The sequence below is a fragment of the Apteryx rowi genome, unplaced genomic scaffold, assembly GCF_003343035.1.
Source record: "Apteryx rowi isolate R43461 unplaced genomic scaffold, aptRow1 scaffold_76, whole genome shotgun sequence".
NCBI classification, from domain to species: Eukaryota; Metazoa; Chordata; class Aves; order Apterygiformes; family Apterygidae; genus Apteryx; species Apteryx rowi.
In genome coordinates, this window is record NW_020451049.1 from 1,110,592 (window position 1) to 1,131,894 (window position 21,303).

Below are 21,303 nucleotides of genomic sequence, written 5' to 3' on the forward strand. Positions count from 1 at the left end.
AAAAAAAAAAAAAGGCACCAAAAATGAAAATCTTTGAGAGCAGAAAGCAAAAATCCTGAATAAAACTGTGTAAAAATGATTGCTGCTTTTAGACAAAAGAAGAACTTCTAACCTTGTGGCATGTTATGTAGGTCAGAATCCAATCTTGACAAGGAAGTTTCTACAGTTCACAGTGTTTGTCATTACTGTCTCTTTCATGATTAAATGCTGTGGAATATAGAGACCCAAGAAGGCCAAGAAAATAATAAGATGCTGTACTGGGAAACGTTCTTCCAACCTGGAAACCAGCTCTTATTATTTTATTGCAACTTTTGTGCTTCCATCTTAGAGGATGCAGAAATGTTCCTAAAGTACCTTATGAATATGAAAAACAGAGCAAGTGACAACTTCATGGCCACTCTGTTATAGAAGGCGTTGTCTTCTTCTTTGCACAAGTGGTGTATGCACCTAAATAAGCTCCCTGGCTTCCCTTCTATGAGTTTTGCTGCAGCAAAGACTCTTTGTTCAGAGGTACTAAATGGTCTATGCTGTAGTGTTTGTCTTACTTGGCCTTCATAAACTGCAAGCTACAGCCTAATTGCTTGTCCTCTTCTGAACTGTAGACTTCAATTTAGTGAGGCATAATACGGAGACTAACACACTTAATTTTATAAGAATTTTGTGGAAAAGCTCAGAAAGAGTGCTGTTTAACTGTCCACCAAAATTAAGATGTTGGTGTATTTCAAGCCACATACTGAAACCCACACTGCCTCTGTGGTTCCTTTTACTGAGAGCAATGAGTAAACAGCTGAACATATCTTCCCCAAGTCTTATATGCCTTACTGTTAGTGTAATTCCTATATAAATTGAGGAAAGAGTTAAACATTCCTTTTGAAAGGAGGATGACTTGTCTATGTGTACAGTCACACATACATGAACACACACTTGTCCAGAAAGAAGTAGTAATTTTGAAAAAATAGAGTATAAAAAGAACCCCCAAACCAAGCATCAAGTTTCTTTTTACCTTTAAGCTTATAAATACTATTGTTTCTTTTTTTGCATTGGTTTCAAATGTAGTAACTGGTTTCCAAACTGTGTTTTATTAGATTTTTTTTGAATTCTCATTCATCTAATTTAATATTTCAAGTTATCTTGGCTAATACTGAATATTCAGTCCCTGAGGAATAGCGAGTGAGTCATACATCCTGCTCAGCTTAAGGGTTTCCAAAGTGTCTCTGGAAAACTCCCAACTGAACTGGAAGGGCCTTGTTCAAGACTGATAATGCTGGGTGGCAGGTTAATGGAGAGAGATCTCTTCTGGTAAGTGATTCCTGCTGGAGTAACAGGAAAATGCAGAGCATCTTGACACCAGACCTGTGAAATGTGACTTCCCTGGTGAGATTCCCCTACCTGAGACCCAAAGAAGGAGAAGTCTGTAGCATAGCAGTGCGAGTGCAGCCCGGAGAAGGGGACTGGGGCTTTGCGTGCCTTTCAGCTGTAGAGATTTCTATTCACTAGAGTGCAGAAAGGATTGGGGCAGTGCCAATGGCATACCAGACTCGGGGAAGGATCAGCAGCTGAACAGGTGGATCTGCTATAACTTTTGTCACTGCTTCCATTGAATAAAGGAGCAACTATGGGAGAGATCACAGAGCTGGACAAGGACCAAAAGAAATCATCTCACCCAAAGCCTCTGTGTCGTGGAGGCCTTTGCATRCAGATGCCTGGTTGTGGTATGAAACAGGAGTTGGGTCCTGTGCTGACTGTGCAGTATATGACAAGGTTATGTGCCATGGGAGTAAGAATTTTCTAGACTGTAACTTGTTTCCTGTAATTCTTTTCTGTGGGTCAGAGCCTCAGACTTAACTTGGGTTTTTGTATTTGTTTTGTGTTTATTTTTATTACGTGAGTTATTTATAACTTTGTACACATTAGTGTACATACACCTATGTTTAAATATATTTATACACACACACACGCACACTTTTATAGGTATATTTAGCACTAAAATAGTTTGATTTTGTTCTTTGTTTCCTTTCGCAGTTGACTGAAAGCACTCAGAAAAAGGAGGCTTTACAAAAAAGCATTGAGAAATCAAAAATTGGACGTGAAGATACAGTAAGTTGGATTTGAGGTGGGCTTCTTCTAGGGAATAGGGCTACAAGTATGCACAATTTTCAAATATTAATGTAGTTGTTGGAAAGCCATTAGGACTTCTAAGTATCGGTTATAAGAATAGGGAAGAAAAAAATAAATGTTCCCAAAAGTTAGATTATTTCTGACTTGGTCATGCACTAATGAATAAAATATTGCCATCTGGCTGCTTCAAGGCAGAGAAAATGTGTGACTGCTTGAAGTCTGGTAATCTTTCTGCCTTTTTCAGATTTAGAGATATCTTAAAACCTGATCTACCCACAGATATGTGCCAAAGTTGCCAATGGTTGCTGAACTGCCAAATCTAGTAGCTGCAAACTTAGATGTTGGGGGCCTTATTTTTTGGACTTACTTATAATCTAGATTTCTAAATTGTTATTCTGAGCAGCCAAATAAGCTTTGTGTTCTCTGTATGCTAAAGCTGTTAAAATAACACTGCAAAATAATATTTAGGCTTCACATTTAACATACATATGAAGTGCCATATAGTTAAAAATATTTCGTAAGGTATCCTAAATTGTTCATCAGTTTTGAGAAGCTCAGTCTAAACTTCTGGCTTATACATTGAGTAAATAAGTGCATAATCGAGGATGGCAAGAAGTTTTCAGGTGAAAAGGAGTTTTGTAGGAAAGCGTCAAGTCTTAGAATCCAAAATATCTTCAGAAATGCTGTGTGTTTGTCCGTAATCAGTGGATCACAGGCAGGTTTCTCATGCAGCTGTGCTTGTCAGGTTTCCAAATGGACTGTTAGAGACTTTGGACTTCACCACCACGTGGCCTGCCTTAGTTAGCAGAAGCCAGTGGTCCCAGAAATCCCGTTATGGCTGATGCTTCCAACATTTTGATTCCTGATTTTACACCAGGAAAAAGTCCTGAGAAATCCAGCTCATGGTGTAGAGCTCTGGGCAACCAGCTTCCACCCCACAGAGCCTGGAAGCCTTTGTTTTGGAATCTGCATTTCCAGAATATGTTGAATCCAGACTGTTGGCTGAAGGGTTGGGAATATGGAAATTTAAATAACCCTCAGGCTGCCTTGGAGATTGCCATTGGCTAAGAAATGGAAAGTTAACAAACTCATGCTCTCTGGGTTTTTTAGACTGTCCAGTGGCCTAGCATGAGTTCTCTGAAAATCCCAAATTCCAGCCAGTTACAGTGGTTGGCTGTAAGTGCAGGCTGAATTAGAAATATGTGCTGAGTTCACTATGAGGGTGCTCATGTTGGGTCAGGTGTCTATGGATTCCTATTGATCAGTAGAATATTTGAGGTAATATTGTATACTCTCCCAGCAGAGATTACTATGTCTTAAATACTTGAATTTATTTTTGAGGCTGCTGCTCTTAAATGGTGTGGAACAAAGGAGGAGAAAAATAAATTTGGAGGGCAGTCATATATAGTTGGTATCCAGATATTTGGAAGTGTGAATATTAGGTTTTTCTGTAATGCTGTCTTTAATTACAAGACTAGTACTCCTAAATATGCTTTAACATTTAAAAGCCCAACAAAGAAAACATTTAAGCCCAACAATGAAGAAATCTGTTCAGAGTTTGTTAAACCACACTGAGTTCAAACATTGTAGAAAATTGTTCTTTGTTTTGTTTTGGCCTTGATTTTTTTTTTTTTCCTTCCAATTTGTACTTGGTATCCTCTAGTGTCACTTAGTTTTGAATATGCATGAAATGTTCAATTGATTCACTGACAGAAAGCAGTAGTGAAAACAGCTTTTAAATTTATATCTTTTTATTTTTTGAGAAATGTTCTGTGTAATGTAATAAATGTTTTCTTTGTTTTTTGGGGTTTTTTTGTTTGTTTGTTTTAATATATCTCCCAACTTGCTTTGAACCCTCAGGCAGAACGTGCAGCTCTAATAGAGGAACTTGCAGCTCTCCGGCAGAAAAAAGAGCAGCTAAAGGCAGAAATAGACAAATACAGAGAATGTGATCCAGATGTTGTTGAAGAAATGCGTAAGTTGTATATTGTTGGAAGTAAACTTTTACATAAAATAATGTATGCATTGCTTTGGCTTAAAATCTGGTACGCAGAGATAAGCCAAAGAATAGGTGCTTTCCTTTTTAAAGCTGTGAGCAATACAACACAGGTACACTTTCATGTTGTGTCATATTATATGAGTTTTTTATTGATTTTTTTACATGCAAACAACTGAGCAGTGAGCAAACAATATTTAAATTGAAATACTCTGCATTGGAATTAATATCAGGACTGCCCTTTCTAGAACTGTATTAATTCTATAACTTCTAAGTATACTGAAACCCAGGATGTATAAGAAAAGTCATCACTCCAGGTCTATATATTCATCCCTTGTGATCACGGTATTTTTCTTCCTGGCTCCCATTTACCTTTGGTTCCCTATTGGCAAAATAGATATCATTCTGCTTTCTTTGTCTTGTCGATTTAGAATGCAAGTATTTCCTTAATGGCACTTAATTTTTAATTTATACATAAGTATGGCACTACACTGTTCACTTAGTGTTTGTACTCTCTCTGACATGCTGATTTTTAGTTGGAGTCTCTAATTCTAACTGGATACAAGGAATAATGAATGACTTCAGTACAAAATAGAGAATAGGGCCCTGAAACATACTTAATATTCTGATCTTTAACATGAAAAATGAAAAGTATGCATGAAATTTTATTTAATTTTCTTTTCAACTTTCATGTTTTATTTATTAGGCTGTTAGGTTGCTACCCAAACACCACTGCATATTCAATTGCTGTAGTGCCAAAATGCCATTACAAACTGAGGAACATGCACAGACCCTTTTCTGAGAAGATATCTGACTAAATCTTTGTTTCACTATTCTTACAAGAAGGTCCACAGTTTTGCAGCTGTACTGAGAGAAAGCCAAGAACATAAACAGAGCTAGCAGCACACCCCAAAATTGGACAGATATTCCTTCTTTTGTAGGGCTATGACAGTTTTTCTGTCAGCTGCATTATCTTTTCATGAGGATATATGTGATGGTATGCCAGAAAATAAGCAAACTCTAGACCTGAGGTTACCCAACTGTAAATCCCTTTCTGAATGCTCTCTGAGGACAAGCAGCAGACACATTCCAGCTGATTCCAGCTGTAAAAATGAATGAATTTAGGCAGAAACTGACAGCAGAGGAATTCATAGTTCCAGGTACTTCAGTTGTTGAGTTACCCTTATTGCAATGAGTGCACTGAAGGAGTAGAGGGGCCTCTCTTTTGAAGTAGTCACCGTGAGCACATTGCTAAGTACTAGGCACAAGGGGGCAAATCACAGCTTGAATAGCAGGGCTAACCCCGTTAGCAAAGAGGCTAACAGCCTGAAAAGAGGGCAAGAAATGTAATCAGTAGGTGGCTCCAGGTGTGGCAGAAGGGGAGGTCTTCTCTTTTGTTGAAGATTGTGGGAAGCTCTGCATGAGCTTCTGCAAAGGAGGGATGAGCCTTTAAGGGCACTGGTGAGGTTAGCCCTGCTCATCTACCTGTAGGATTCCTGGGGAAACAGACTGTGGTGTTTTGAAAAAGATTTGTCCCTGACCTTTGATTAAGGTGTTTCTGTCCTGTTGTATGTTTCATCTGTTACAATTTGTTGCACCGACTGATTTGCTGGCTCTGAGTAAATGATGAAGTGGAAATGTCAATTTGGGGAGTTAATTTCTGTGTCAAAGCTGAATGCAATTTCAGAGTTAAAAAAAAACAAAAAAAAACAAAAAAGGCGTTTCTATAGTTCCAGAGAGTGCAGGGAAGTGCAAGGAAAAAAAAAAAAAGGATGTGGGAAGTGATGTTTTTAGTGTAAAAAAGTTAAAATCCTTTCTCAATGACAGTAAAATTGACCACAGTTGTTAGAGGTAAATGCAGAAATACTGGGATTTATACCCTCTGTTCTGCATCAGTTGGCCCAGGGCTGAGCCCTCTCTACTTTGAGGCAGGTTTTTGTAGGTTGGAGGATATTCTTGTGGGGAAGCAGCCATTAGAGAGAAAAAAGAGATTCCCTATTGCTCTAGGAGAAGTGCTATATGACATAAAATGCATGTATGCAAGGATGGATACAGGTGATGCTGACAGATTCCCTGTGCAGTTTAGTAGAGGACAAAAGGCATAGAGAATGCAAGCTTTCTGTAGTTCATAATTTATCCAAATTTTTGCAGGGCCAAAAAAATTTCCACGTAACATCAAGAGTAACCCACTGCATAATTTTAATTCTTTCTGCCCACCAGGGAGAGTTGATAGGGATCTAAAATTTCCTGATAATTCATTTTATAGAGAGGTTTGTTTGGCAGCCTAAGTATGTACGTAAATTATCACTGATTGTGCTCTCAGTTGTTGGCCAGCTTGTAACCAGAAACAGCTAAATGTTTTCAGTGTTGACTGTAAGATTTAAAAAAAAAAAAAAAAAAATCTGGAATTCAAGACTTCTTGTCCTTCTCTTTTAAAGATGTTAATTTACACTATTAAAACATAGTTGGGTCTAAACAAAACTTGGTTGTTCTTTTCACAACAGCACTGTTGTGGTCACTTCGTGTCCGTGCATAGGAGAGTAATCTCAGAGATAGATACAGGCTGAAGTGAGTGGGTTTGCTGGGGTATGAGTGTTCATATTTGTGGGGCTGGCTTTTAAAAGTAGCCTGTCAGCGTTCCTGTTTTATTTAGAGTGTTTTTAGAATGTCTAATTACTGTTAGTTTTTATGTCTTACACTTTAAAGTTTAATCTGAACATGTCTGGACAAACCATATTCTCAAAAAGCCGCAAATTGCTGAGTGCAGCACATACAATGTAGGAATTTTGGTGTCAGTCTTTTTCCTTCTGCTCTCTTTGTTTAATCTTACCCGGTAGCTAGTAGCGTAAGTGATTCAGATGGACAAACCCTGAATATCTAGGTAGCTAAGATAGCTCTCCTTTTGAATCCAGAAGTATCACAGAGGGATCATGACACATCCAGTTTATGATTAGATTATCTTCTAAAACTAACACTTAAATGGCTGTGTAAAAATTAATTTTGGGAAAATATCTAGGCTTCACTGAATACCATGAAAATGTCATGCTGTATATAATACGTACTTGAAAGTGTCTCTTCAGTGCTGAAAACAACTTTTGTTGATGCTTCAGAAAGGCTTAATTCTGATTTGTCTAAACACAGAAAAGTTAAGGGTGACAAACTGCAGTGAGGAATTATCTCAGGGAGTCTACAAACAGTATGATGATAGATCTGAGTTGTATTAATTTCTTCATTCATCTTAATATATTGACGTTTAATGCTGAAAGATGATGTAGATTTAACTGCTGGATTTTGTGGTTGTGTGTAGTTGTTTTTTGAATTGTTTTGAAAATTTTTTTTTCTTTTGGTAAATGTACCTAGCTATTATCTTCCAGCTGTTGCTTTGAGATTGATTAGAAAATGTGTTCTGTACCAAAATCTAGATTCTTTGGGGGGTTTCTTACTAATACAGTCCTTATTTCCAGAGGGGAGACAATAGGGAAGAAAATGAAGGATTAGATGATCCTGGTTAATGGAGAGGCTTTGAAATGAGTTGAATCAGTTTTATTCAAAATTGTCCAAAATGCTAATTATTTACAAAATGGTTTAATGGAGTTTCTGGTAGTTTTTGTGGTAAAGTCTTTCTATTCTTAGAAAAACATACTAGAAAGTTTATTTAAACTACAGATCTTTGTCAGGGCTCTCAGTTAATGAACTATTACGTAGCTATTTTTATAAATGCAATGATTCACTTAGCAAAGTGAATGTCTACAAATAATTTTATACCCAGTCTAGATACCACAAAGGTCAATAAGATATAGATATAAGATATAAGCCTATGGAGAGAGGGTGTTTTTTCAGTCACCTCTAGATCCAATATGTTCAGTTTGCAATTAAGAGGATGTTTTCTAGCTACCAACCATGAAATATGCACCTGGCATCTGAGAGACGAGCTGTGCTTTTTATGGTTTCTGCATCAATACCGTTAACAAAAAGTGTGCAATTAGAAATTAGTCATTCTGTTGAAGTTAGAATAGTCTCTCCACCCACGCTTACGTTAGCTTTACAGGGTTAAATTGAGCCTTATTTGGAGTTAACCAGACGCTATTGCTACACGTATGTAGAAAAATAATACATTTAAAAGCAGGCACCCCTTTTTGACACAGTCTCACCTTTCTTAGAATTGCATATTTAATATATTAGTTTTCATCCCCTGAAGATCTGGATGAGGATACTACTGGAAACAGGCAGTGTACATCAGTAGAATACCAGAATGCACAGAGATGTGTACCAGTAGTGTAAAAACACATTTACTCCACTAACTGCATCAAGCTAAGATCTTTGATGCTTGTCCCCCTTCCTTATACTGTTTTTTGAGTGGTTTGACATTCATTTGGAAGGTTGTCAAATTATCAAAAGCTACGTTATAAGATGGAATTAAAAGCTAAACATAACCTTATTCCTAATTTTTTCTAAAAATAGTAAAAGTGCTTCTGTGCAATCATAGTTTTACACAGTAACAGTAAACATAAATTTTAACTCTTTTAAGTAAAGTTGAAAAAGGAACGGTGTGCTAATGAGTAGAATTACAAATGTATTACTTGATCACTAATGCTCAAAGCTCCTCAGGTAACCATAGCCAAGCAAGAAGGCATTGAAAGTGTAATAATACTTCTGCTCCTTTCACCCCTTCAACTTTCCTTTTTCTTCTGAAAATCAAGGAAGCTTGTTTGCAGTTCAGCTATTGAAAACACATGCTTTTGCTTCAACAGAGTAACCAGTTGTAGAGGAGAAGCTTGCTCATTGAAAGGTGATTACCGGAGGCTATAATGTCAAAAGGCCTCTGTACAGATCAGTGAGTTTGACCTAAGGTTTGTGCTCCAATTAAGAGTGAACTGAGTTTCACTCTCCAGTGAAAAACTGTCCTGAATGTATAAGTGTGTGCATATGTGTGTTTTTATACCTCAAGCACATGCTAGCAAGAATTGGCTTCTTGGAAAGCTTGAACTCATTCCAGCTTGATCTAAAATAAAGCTGCAATTTAGCAGGTTAAGAAAAAAAAATTTTTTTTAATCATTTATCTTTCATCAGTGGAGTTCTACTTGGATACTCAGGAAAAAAAGGCAATTGTAAGAGCAAGTCTTTAGCTAACATATGTAACACCCAGCTTAAATAAATCAGCTACTCTGGTAAATTACCTTTTCTCAAAATTAAATTAGAAAGCTCATTAGGTTTGTTTCCTTTTTGTTCTGTTTCTTTTGATTCTTATTTGCTCACATTGGAATGGCAGAAAAGATATATAGGGGGAGAGGCCAACAGGTGAAATATGTGGGAATAATTTTAGTGTCTGAGCTACTAAATCTTCATGGCAAAAGTTGTTGAGCTTCTTAGGAGTGGTAGACGCTTGATAAATTTTGTGATGTGGAAAATGGCTATTCATGACTCTCTCTCCCAGTGTTAGACCTGCTATGTTACTTTTGTAGAGTATCATTCATGCAGACTGTTTTGATAAACTTAGGGTGATCTTCAAAGTTTTTTTATAATAGTGTTTTTTACCTTTTTATGACTTCCTTTTTGTAAAACGAGGTCAGGAAAGATATTGTGGATTTTTAAATTGTTGTCTTTCTTCTTTGTGCTAAGTTGCAAGACTGTCAAATCTAGTCTTCCTTGTCCTTGTTTAAAAAAATGTGTTGGCAATCTCATCTGTTAGGAAATCTCCCATATGTTAGGGGATGGTAGGGTATGTTTTCATAATGGTCCTAACCTAGATAAGACCATAATCAATGCATACTCTTAATATAGGTATCTTGTACTGTTTTATTTAACCACAGATATTTTGCAAGGCAAGTTGTACCAATAGAAGACTAATCTTGGCACTAGTGGTGTATTTGAGAATATTTCCAGTGTTTCTTTCTCCCCCCCTTGCTTTAACATCTGGTAAGCTGGTCTCACTAAAAAGAGCACTGAAATAGAGAAACAATTTGGAAGTACCTAGAAGAACGTAGAGATTTTGTCTTTGCCAGTGTAACAGACCTTTGTAGATTAGGAGTAGTAGTATGTATTTGGTTTTATGACTCTGTTTTGCATGATACTGTGATAAGAAAAGTAGGGAAACACCATCTTGATGAAACTCTAGTAGTCTGTCTCGAGCTACTTTATAATTTTACTCAAAGTACATTCATTAGTAAATCAGTACCAACGTGGAAGGTTATATTGAAGGAGTTCCACTACGATCTGCTGTGGGTATGTGTCTGCTCAGCAGTATTTTTATTAATGAGCTAGATCATAGAATAGAGGGTATGTTTTTGTTAAATTTGCAGATGACATGAAACTCTGAGGGACTACATGAGCAAAGGATGAGGTGAGGTTTCAAAATGAACAAACTGTAAAGATAGCCTGAAAAACATTCAAAAATACTCACTAGTTACCAAGTACAAGGACATGGAATATTGTGTTATGCAAATGATCTGGAGCAAGTGGTTATGGGAGAGAGAGTTTGAAAAAGATAGCGGGGATAGTAGTTTACAGGTTGAACATAAGACATTTTTGTTGTGGAAAAAGGAAATCACTATACAGCAACGATGTGCGAAATAATCCTTTTATTTGCATTGGTAAGGCTTCAGCTGGAATGCTCGATCCAGTTTTGGATGTTGTGCTTCAAGATGTATCTGACCAACTGGAGAGAATTCAGAGCAGAACAAAAAGACATAGCAGAGGTCTAGCAACTACATTGTAGGAGAAAAACTTTAAAAAATTAGGGCTCAAATGAAGATTGCTGATTGTGGATAATAGGATAATAGTCTCATATATAAAAGACTGCTGAAGAAAAGGAAAGCAATAACCTGTTGTTCGTGGGGAGCACCGCAATAAGTAATAGCTGTAAACTGCAGAAAAAATAGAAAGTTAGATGAGGAAAAACTATTTGAATGGTAGCAATAATCAAACACTGAGCTAGATTGCCTGGGAAGGTTATAAAAGCTCCAACACTGGAAACCTTGGAAAAAACAGGCTACAGACAAACACCTCAGAAATGACATAAGTAAGGCTGGACATGTGTTGAGCGATGAATGCAGACTGGACGACCTCCTGAGATGCTTTCCAAACATTTCTTTGCAACTTCTGTGATACAGCAGGTGTGCAGCAGAACGACATCCTGAATCGGACAAAAAAAAGTCAATGCTCTGGGTTGAGCCTGCTTGTTAAATGTAGCTCGGCAGTGTAGAGGTCTTGAAATGTTCCTTTAACTCTGTTGCGGGTGCAGAGCTTTAGTAAAGGAAGGGGGGGAGCTGTCTGCTGAAAAGAGAAAGAAAAAAAGTTGTGAGGTAGCACTGAATGAGAAAATTGGTATGCTTGTTTCCCTTTTGTAAGCACATTACTTACATCTGTTTTTATCCAAAGAACAGAGGGGTTTAACCAAGATACGAGAGTGGACTTTCAGGTAGAATACTTGAAAGGTAAATGGTCTTTTCCTGTGGCTATGTGAACATGGTGAAGTTAAGTACAAAAGCATGTATTTTGCGTGGAGGAATCTTTTGGTAGCAGTTCTGACAAATTCTGATGGACATTTTTCAAAGATACACTGCGTACATACTGATGAAACTTGACAGTGTGACTTTTTTCATATGGGACAGAGGGAGCTTTTGCTGATGAGACTTGACATTTTTTTAAACAGACTAACAAATATCATAGGCCCTTTAAAAGCATATTCCCAGAAATGGGGATCGGCTTATTGGTAGCTTTAGTATGCACTGCTGTGTCTCACTATATAGACAAGAGTGACACTAATTTATGCATTTGCTCAGGTTTATTTTCAAGCACATACATGTAGCTGTTGAAACAGAAATGCTAATTTATTTCATTCCTATTTTAAAATTTCTTGAGTGTTTTCTATCACGAATAGCTTATATCATATTATGTTCTATGCTTTTCAAAACTGTTGTAGATCTGTAGGTAAGACTCATGATAGCTTGACTATTTTCTGTGGTAATTCCAAAACTTTGTTCAGAATCTAAATGTAAAAAGAGATATTCCTTATCTCTTTGTTATTTGGAAATACATCAGTATAAATAGTTCTATTGAAGCTGTGATGTCATTTAAAGGAGAAATCACTTCTGTCTGTTGAATTGAGTTCAGGCATTGTGAATTCTGAAGCACTGTGATTTGTCAGTTATGATTTGTTGATTAATATCATGCAGATAAGTGTTATATGGCATACTGGGATATGGAGGGGAGGAAAGTGTGTAATTTTGGATTCATAGCAATTGACAGAATTCTGATGCGCTATCACTATTATAAACAAGAGCTCCTTATTCTGTTTATAAGAGGGAGCTCCTCTTTGGGAAGCATGAGCAAAGGTAAAGATTGCATGTAGTGTTAAACAGGTATATCTGCCTAACACTTGGTTATAAAATATTCTTCTCAAACTGTTCTTGTGATGTTCAGAGTCAAGCTATTGACAGTGTCATAGACTACTTAGTCTCAAGGATGTACAAGTACCGGCTTAATGAAGCCGCTTGATCACCTCATTGCCATGAATATTCTCTCATGGCAAGATACAGTCTCTTGATCAGGGCCTCTGGTGTCAGTTTGTGGATGGACCTGTTAGTAGGAGTTGCTAAGCAGTTAGGTTTCGTACCCTGTGGATGACAAGCATATAATTTCAATGTTCACCTACTACCCTGGTCTTTAGAGTTGGGCTGTTTATTTGCATGAGACATTTTCATTAATGGGAAAGATTTGGGGAACTGTGCATGACAGGATAATCTAAAGATGCTTCTGCAAAAGAAGAAGAGAAATACATGATAAAACCTGTTCCAGTGAGATAAGAACAAGGTAAAGGACATTTCTGGAAAGTGAGGGCAGCCTGAGATCAGGAGAATGGGTAACTCTGTAGACAGCACTGAATAATAGGAATCATAGGAGATTCAAGTTCATATACCATTCTTATTGTAGTTGCTATTTTTCATACTTAAATACAGCCTAAATGGATGCAGACTTACTACTGGAATTCAAATCCCCCTAATGCAATTAATTTACCCTGACCAGTTTCATGAGAGAGATTGGGAATCTTTGGACTAATAATCCACATTCGCCTATGAGAGCATTTGCAGCTGTTCTCTGTATTTCATTCCGAAGAATTGCAATTCACACTGTAAAATTACTCCCTCACCCATGTGCTGAAGACTGCAGTTGTATTTTGCATGCATCTGCTAACAGTCCTCGAGGGTGATGGGTGACTGTATCCTTGAAAGGTGACTAGTTCTCTCTGCAGTCATTCATCTTGAAAGTAGGAAATCCATTAAATTGTCTTGTGGCATTAGTCTGCTAGGTCACACTGGCACTAGCCTGTGCTAGTTTTGTAAATATAGCTACTCTAGCTTTGTTACTGTGTAGAAAAAGATATTAAGGTTCCTGGCCCTGGAAATTTTGTTTTAAAAATACAGACATTACTTACAGTAATCTTTAAAGGGGTCCTGAAAAAGGCAGGGTTGAAACTAGGAGAGGAAAGAAGGCTACAGCTCTTTCTTCATTTCCAAGGCTGTAGGTGGTTGTGAGCTAGTTCTGGCTGCTGAGGTTTTTCAGTATAGCTGTTGGAGCTGGAATATGTTACCTTTATCAGTTTTGAATGCTATTCAGTGACTGCTTCCATAGCCGTAGGATTTAAAAACACTTTCTATAGTTTTATTTCTAGAAAGAATATGAAAGCAGCTTTGGAAAATGCTTGCGAGGTTTTTTTGTTGTCGTTATCGTGATTGTTTTTCAGCCACAGAAGTATCAGAAATCTGTTATAGTAACCTAGTCTCCTAAAGCATATGTATTGTGTTAATGGGGCAKGTAGTGGTCTTCCCCTCCTGTGGAAATATTTGAGGTTTTAAAAGTTTTGGGCATTCCACTTTGAAACATAAATAGGACTTTTAATGTTGTTCTTTTCTTTCTCCCTTTTTTTTTTCCTCTCCACAAAAAAAGTGAGAGAATCTGGGGGAAGCGGGGGGATAAAAAGAGGAAACAGTAGTTCTGCAGTATGCTGAAGGAGGCTTCAGGGTTTCCAGAATCAGATCATAACCAACGCAACATGATAATGTTAAGATTCTGAGCTAATATATACTGCCAGTTCAAATTTGTTCAGAAACATTGCTGTGTTCACTTTTTTTTGGTGCTCCTAAACTTTACTCCTGATTAGATATTGTCCATTTGCTTTAAAAGCTTTTTATTGCACCTCTTATAGCTATTCTACAAGTCATTTTGCCACTTCTGTCTCCTGTTCTGCTCCTTGATCCCTGCAGGCACTGTCACAATGTCATTGGCCTTTATTAAAGAGCGCATTTCCAGCCCTCTTTCACTTTCTCTTTAGATATTTACTGCAGCTGGGCCTTCCTCTCTTTAACTTTGCTTCCCTCTGAGAGGATTCAGGGGGTTGTCCCTGTAATAAGGAGACCACTTAGGAAAATGTTTCAGTTCCCAGAAGCTAAGGCTGCTTGAGTTCCCTGAAGTTCTCCACAGGCACATGGGGTTAAGGGAAGAATAGTCTCCCATGAGGACAGGTCAAAACTAGCTCTTTGACCCTTAGCCTTTCAATGTTCAGGGCATATTTCCAGATGTGTTTTGCTAACACAGCAATCTAGCATTGCAAGCCGTGCTGGTTGTTGGTCCTGCACTGCTGTGGTTRCTTTTGTCCAGTTCAGGGGAGAAAATGTCAGCTTCCGTTTTCCTGCTGGAGACTGCTAAGCATGCCTGAGACTGGTCAGCCAAGGATAGAGGCATGTGCTTCAGCCAAGTGAATGACTTCTATCCTGCAGGCATGGCAGCTAGAAAGCCTGTGGATATGTTGTCACACAAATTGGTGAAGTGAATATGTGCTGTCCAGAACAAATGGGTTATACTATTGCTTCCAGACAGCAAGTGTATATTTTGTCAGCATATGTGCAGATGTATGGATTTAAAGTAGAGGATTGCTATAGACCAATAGGCAATGAGAGACCTGGCACAGTGCATCTGGGACATATGTTGCCTCCTGTGCCACTCATCTCTTCTGCACGCTTGGCCCTTTTGCTGTCTTGCACAGCTATTGTACTGGAGCACTTGTTCTGTGTTTAGCAGCTGCCAGAAATCAACTTGTGATGGAGCAGCTGTGGTCAGCAGGAGTCACTCAAGGGTAATCAGCATGACTCCAGCCCAGCTCAGGACTAAATGATTGTGGTGGTTTTGGCAACTAGCCAGTTGCCCTCAGTGCTGTCTCTGCAGTTTCTGTTTTGTGCAATTCATACAGTTTGTGTACCGTTTCTCCTTTGGCATATCCATTTTTAAATCTCCGTACTATTGTTTCTTTGGGTCTTAAACTTTGTCTATCAACACAGTCTAAAAACCAAGGAGGCCAATGGCTGTATAACCCTGTGGAACTAGGGAATTAGAAATAGCATGACCTTGAATTACATCAGTACATAAAGTAGGTGTTTTGGGGGTAGAGGAGGGAAATGTTTTCTTTACCCCTCCTCCTTTTCCTCACTTTCTGTGTGCATACACATGCAGATGATGCAACCGCTGAAAGTTCAAACAGGTAACTATAAAAGATTTCCATAAAGTACTCAAGTCAGATTCCTTCATTTCTCTCAGTTCTTGGGACTAAGTCATCTTAGAAGATCCTGGTGTGATAATGCAGGTGCAGCTGGTGTCTTCGGGGACTCTGATCCATAACTGCCAATATCTGTTCCTCCTTCCTCTTTCAGGCATGGTATTGGACACAGCAGACACACAAGATCCTGGGGTGGAATCATAGGCAAGAGTTGAGCCAGATCCCAATGGACTTTCATCTCTCCTTCAGATAGCTAAATGCTCAGCACATAGCTGTGGGGCAGCAGGGCAACAGCTGAGGTGATGATGTAGTATTTTCTGGGAATTGGATGAGGTGTGGTCCCCCCCCCCCCAAAAAAAAAAAAAAAAGATTTTTGAGAGAGGAGAATTTAAGTGAAGGAATTAGTGATTAAGCGGACTGCAGTGCCAACCTGCAGTAGTGGCCGTGACAGTCTCACTGACAACAAGACGCAGTGCAAGCTGTTTCATTTGCATGAGCTTGGTCAGGCTGGACTTGAGGAACATGTAGGAGCCATGCAACTTGGCAAACTAGCTGGCACTGCTATTGATGTAACATGGCTGATGGTCTAAAGCAACTTTGAAAATGGCAGAATAAAACACCACCTGCATCCCTATGGTGGTGTAGTGGACAGGTACATGCATGCCAGCCAATGTAAATGGGAACTGTCAGGCGGCAATAAACTCACCGCAGCCTCTTGTGAATCCACCTCCTAGAGATGTCATGTGCCAGAGGTTTTACAAGTGGTTGTTGTTTTCCCAACCTTGAGCCTACTGGCAGAGTAGTGGGGAGGATGTCTGCCCCCAGCTTGCAAAGGACTGAGGCGGCCTCTTCTCTGATATTCAGCCAGACTGTTTGGATGTCACCTTCCCCACCATAAAGTTCTGCCTCCACCTGTGATCCTTCCACACTTCTAGCATGACGCTTTGCTGCCAGTTTGTGATCAGTCCCAGATGGTGCATGGAAAGAATGACATGGTTAAAATCTTTCTCCATTTTAGTTATATAACTTTCACTCTTTTTTTTTTTGTTATTTCTCTGCTATTTTAGTTATTGAAAGCTCTACCCACAGTGGGATTTCCCCTTAGAGCTTCCTGCTCTTGCTATTATGATTTCATTTTTAGCCACAACTCTGTTCTAGGCAGCCACCACCATTCTAACCACTATGTTGCCCAACTTCTATCTGTTGGTCATCTCAGCTTTTTCTTTGATAGTGGTAGAAGTCACATTTTAAGAACACATCGTCATATGTGTATATTTTAGCATGCTTAAACAATTCTGGAAGGGTGGCAATGCACCATGCTGCCACTAATTTTTCTTTTTTTTCAATTCACTATATAATATGGCCACTGTGCTTTAAGCACAGGGCTGCATGCTGAAAGCTGCAGGAACTTAGAGCTGCTGTGTTACGCAGAAGTGCAGGATGCAGTTATCAGCTGCTTCCGGGAAAACAGGGGTTTCTGCTGAGATCTGGCAGGTGCTGAGGAATAGGTTGGCTCACCCTGACCACCAGGATGCTCCTGGATCCATGGAGTTTGAAGACATCCTACTTTTTTCCTCATTTCAGACTTCATTACTTGGAATCAAATACCACTTCCCCATTTTACTGTAGAGTTTAAAAAACATGCTAAATGAAGTAGCATAGCTAACACATTTAAAATCTTGATGAGTACTTACTCTGCAGACTTGCTTCATATAGCATTAGGTAAAATACTATTTTAAATGCATTGGCTGCCAATGTGTTGTCAATGCTGCCATTCATGGACCTGAACAAGCAGGGTTGGCAAGGAAAAGTCAGCAAACGAAATAAGGAATAACTCTCTCAGGCTAAGGATAACTTGAATTTCTGCTCATGCAAACAAGCAAAAATCCTATCTTCTCATCCACTTTGCCCATCTTTCATATGTGTTTTCCTTATGGTATGTCCAAAACTTCTAATTGTCTTTAGAAACTTGTCTTTAGGCTGTCTTTAGAAACAGCACTGCTTTTGGAACAGTATTTTACTCCAATTTAAACATTTTTTCACATTACTAACTGAAGCATTGAGGGTAGAATAATGAGCGCCTATCTTCCTGTGGGCTAGCCGATGTTTTTTCAAGTTAATTAAATTTTGCCTGAAGTATAATCTTTATAACAATGGATACCTGACTATATATTCACTTCTCAGTACCCCTGGAAACAAATTTCATGCTGACCATTCAAATGAGTAATATCATGCAAGTACTAACATGACTGACTAGGAATAATTAAGTTATGTGTAGGTGTGAGAACCATGATGATTCTGATAAATTCCCACGTTAAAAAGCAACCTGTTTGATTCAGTACTTTTTCTAATGGGAATGAGATGATTCAGGAAGAATTTTCCTTGATACTGTTTCGCCTCATGGAAACTGCATAAAAGCTAGTAATGGTAATTTACAATTACATATTTAAATTTGGAGTGGGGATGAGGGAGGGAAGCTGTGTTTAATAATCAGGAGCATTATTTTGTCTGCATTTCGTCAAGGGGGTTCTCAAAGCCCAGGGACCCTTCCAAGGCTATGTGATGCCTTCCTGGATTTCTGTGATAGACCATTACTCTTGGTATTTTCCTTATCCATATAGTCATACATACCTGTGTGATAGACTGTTTACATACAGAGAGAATTATAAAATATTTTCCACCTCAGTTGCCTCTAGTTTCTTCAGGCCATATACCTAGTTCTGATCTTGATACAGACAAGCCCCCAGGCAGACCAAACTACTTTTATTTTATTTTAAAGTACACTTCAAAAACTCGCAGCTGTTCATACGGTATCTTTTATGTTCCTTTGCTTGTGTTTTTCTTTAACTTAGCTTCATGCTTGATAGAACCTTAAAAGTGTAAAACAAAAGGAGAATTTAGAAGCAGTAGAATTAACTTCCTTATATTCTGTGGGTCTCTAAAAATGACATCAATAAAAATGTAATCTCAATGCCTTGAAACTATTATATGGTTTGACTCTGACTTATGCTTTCCTACTTTTTTTGTTTCCTATTTCAGGCCAAACAAACAAAGTAGCCAAGGAGGCAGCCAATAGATGGACTGGTGTGTATGCATTTATGTTGCTTAACACAGCTTCTGACTAGAGCACTTTGAGTAAAAGACCTGCTCATTGTTAAGAATATTATATTTTATAAGGACTTGATCTAGAATGACCTTCGCCTTTCAAAGCATAAGGAAATATATTTTGGGTATAATTCATCATGATCCAAAAATAGTATGTTTTTGCAGTTTAATTACCGAATGTATTTCACATCACATAATAGATTTCCTCTTCTGATACAGCCTTGCATACTATGTTGAAACGTGCACCTCGGGTTTTTTTGGTGGAGTTAAAATATCTTAAGATGAGGAAAGTTGTAGTAGAAAGAGACCTGAAATGGTTGTGGTGAGTTTAGCACTGCCATAATTCCAGGTATTCAGAAAGTCTGATTCTCCTTTTCTGAATTTTGGTCTGATTCTGAAGAGTAGAATGTTGTGTGGAATCTTATTGCTGCCAGCATATGATGGATGCTAATATAAAGTAGTTATTTCTCAAACTAATTTATCAGCTTTGACATGAGGGAAAAGTGCTACACAGTTTTGAAGAAGGTTATTATGATAACATTTGCATGGAAGTTCAGCTCAATTTTCTGTTGCTTAGCTTTGCTATATTGCTATATATTTCTGTTTTACAGAGCAAGGAATACGTATGTCCTTACTTTGTTTTTTTTATTATTATTATTCATTTGGAATGTTGTTTGTAATTTTTTGTTTAGAATACATCTGCTGTTGATGGACTGTTCACTGTTATCTGCTATGCCAAGTGCAGCAGGAGATTATAGTCATAGTCTTATTTTATATCTTCATTTGAATTGGGTTGTTTACTACTTATGAGGAAATGAAGTTATGTATTTAGAAAATCACTTCTGTGGGTACCATTGTCAAGGCTTTTTGCTGTTGATGACTGAAGCTGTTGTTCTCAACGTCTTGAGAGAGGTGAGGGAACTATGCCTCTATCTGTATAAGGTGCTTTACTGTCTAGAGAAATAGGCTATATGCTGTGGCATATTGTTTCTATTGAAGAGGCAGTTTTAAAACCAAGTTCTGATGGTTAAAGAAAAAAAGGGATTTCCAAGGTGTACAGGCACAGAGAACGCTTCCTGTCTCAAGCAATGGCGTAATTTATAGGTTTAGCAATGAAGTAGAGAGTTTCAACCAGTAGGGCAAAGAAAAACTATGTTAAAAAGAAGGGAGTGTATATGCTAAAATAATAGTAATGTGATGCCAAAAGAGAAACGCTGACCAAAATAAAGCTATTGGAACGTATTTTAATTTTTTTACTTCTTTCAAGCTAAATATATATTATCTGAACAAACATACACAGGACTGGAAAGGAATGTGTGGTTAATCTGAATTTGATTTTGCAGTTGAAGATAATCACCCMGTAGGTGTCCAGTTGAAAAAGGACCAATAAAATACTTATCATGCCTATTCACATATTCCTCATCACCACATAACAGATTTACAATGTAATTGTAGCTTTCAGTCTTGTTTTAGGAGAAGAACAAGATCAAGATCAAGGCAACTTCCAAAAAAGAAAATGTATTTTATTTAGTACTGAGTAAAATAATGTCGTCAGCAAAAGTCTTGCTAATGTTTTCGATGTGTTTAATAATGATGTTGAGATACTTTCCAACTACCTACCTTTTTCATTTATGCGGTGGTAGTGCAAATAGAAGAGTATTGTTGTAGCCAAGACTATAATTCTTGCTTTCTTATTAAAATAAAAATGTTTTTCATTCCATTTACAGATAACATCTTTTCAATAAAGTCCTGGGCCAAGCGTAAATTTGGATTTGAAGAGAGCAGAATTGACAAAAGCTTTGGAATCCCAGAAGATTTTGATTACATTGATTAATGTTCAACAGTTGATTGCTGACACAGTTGTACATAGTTTGTTAAATATTGCTTAGTTGGCATTTATACGTATATCTGAATCCTCTCCAAAACAAACTATCCCCTTTAATTTTCAGTTTTTGTTAAAGTTAATAAAATTCTAAAAATACTTGTTCCACTTTCTTTTTAACCTCTTTTTCATCTTGGTACTCTCTGGACGATAAATTGCTTGGTACTTGTGTGAGACAAGCTAAGAATGGACAGGGGTCATGGGGAGTAATTATCACTTTTTTTTTTTCTTTTGCTAAAATGGAAGTAATATAACTAAGAGCTAGAAGCTCCAAGGAATTATGTTTAAACAAGTTGAAGACTTTGGAAATAACACTAGAGGATATGCAGGAGAGTAAAAGTTTTCCCTGATCAAGATAATGAAACACAAAAGGTGCATAATCCATTAAGGGAGAACACTGAGGCAGTATGGAGGTGAATAGAAAGGCCCAGGCTTGATTTCAGCTTGTTCTTTATTACATTGCTAGAGATGCTTGTGAATTTAGAGCCAAAACTTCTTGTTATTGGGAAAAAAACTGGTTCATCAGAGCTAAATCTTTTCCTGTAAGTGTAGCAGATTTGACAACATTTGTTTTGAGAAAGCTTCTGCATTGGAGAGGAGGCAAAGCAAACCGATCCATCAATTTGCATCACAGTAGACTTTGGGTGCTGATTT

General features: G+C 37.8%; 1 protein-coding gene across 3 annotated transcripts in view; it reads left to right on the forward strand.

Moving 5' to 3' along the window:
- The window catches only part of MND1 (meiotic nuclear divisions 1), a 43,487-nt gene extending 22,732 nt beyond the window's left edge, over positions 1-20,755 (forward strand). For 2 of the 3 annotated variants that reach the window (XM_026088278.1, XM_026088276.1), the window contains exons 5-8: positions 2,023-2,097; positions 3,979-4,093; positions 18,702-18,746; positions 20,495-20,755. In XM_026088278.1, coding sequence (XP_025944063.1) covers positions 2,023-2,097; positions 3,979-4,093; positions 18,702-18,746; positions 20,495-20,601 — 342 coding nt within the window. In that variant the 3' untranslated portion in view covers positions 20,602-20,755. The remainder of the gene's footprint in view (positions 1-2,022; positions 2,098-3,978; positions 4,094-18,701; positions 18,747-20,494) is intronic. The other variant, XM_026088277.1, reaches the window with a different exon arrangement.
- Positions 20,756-21,303: the final 548 nt, after the last annotated feature.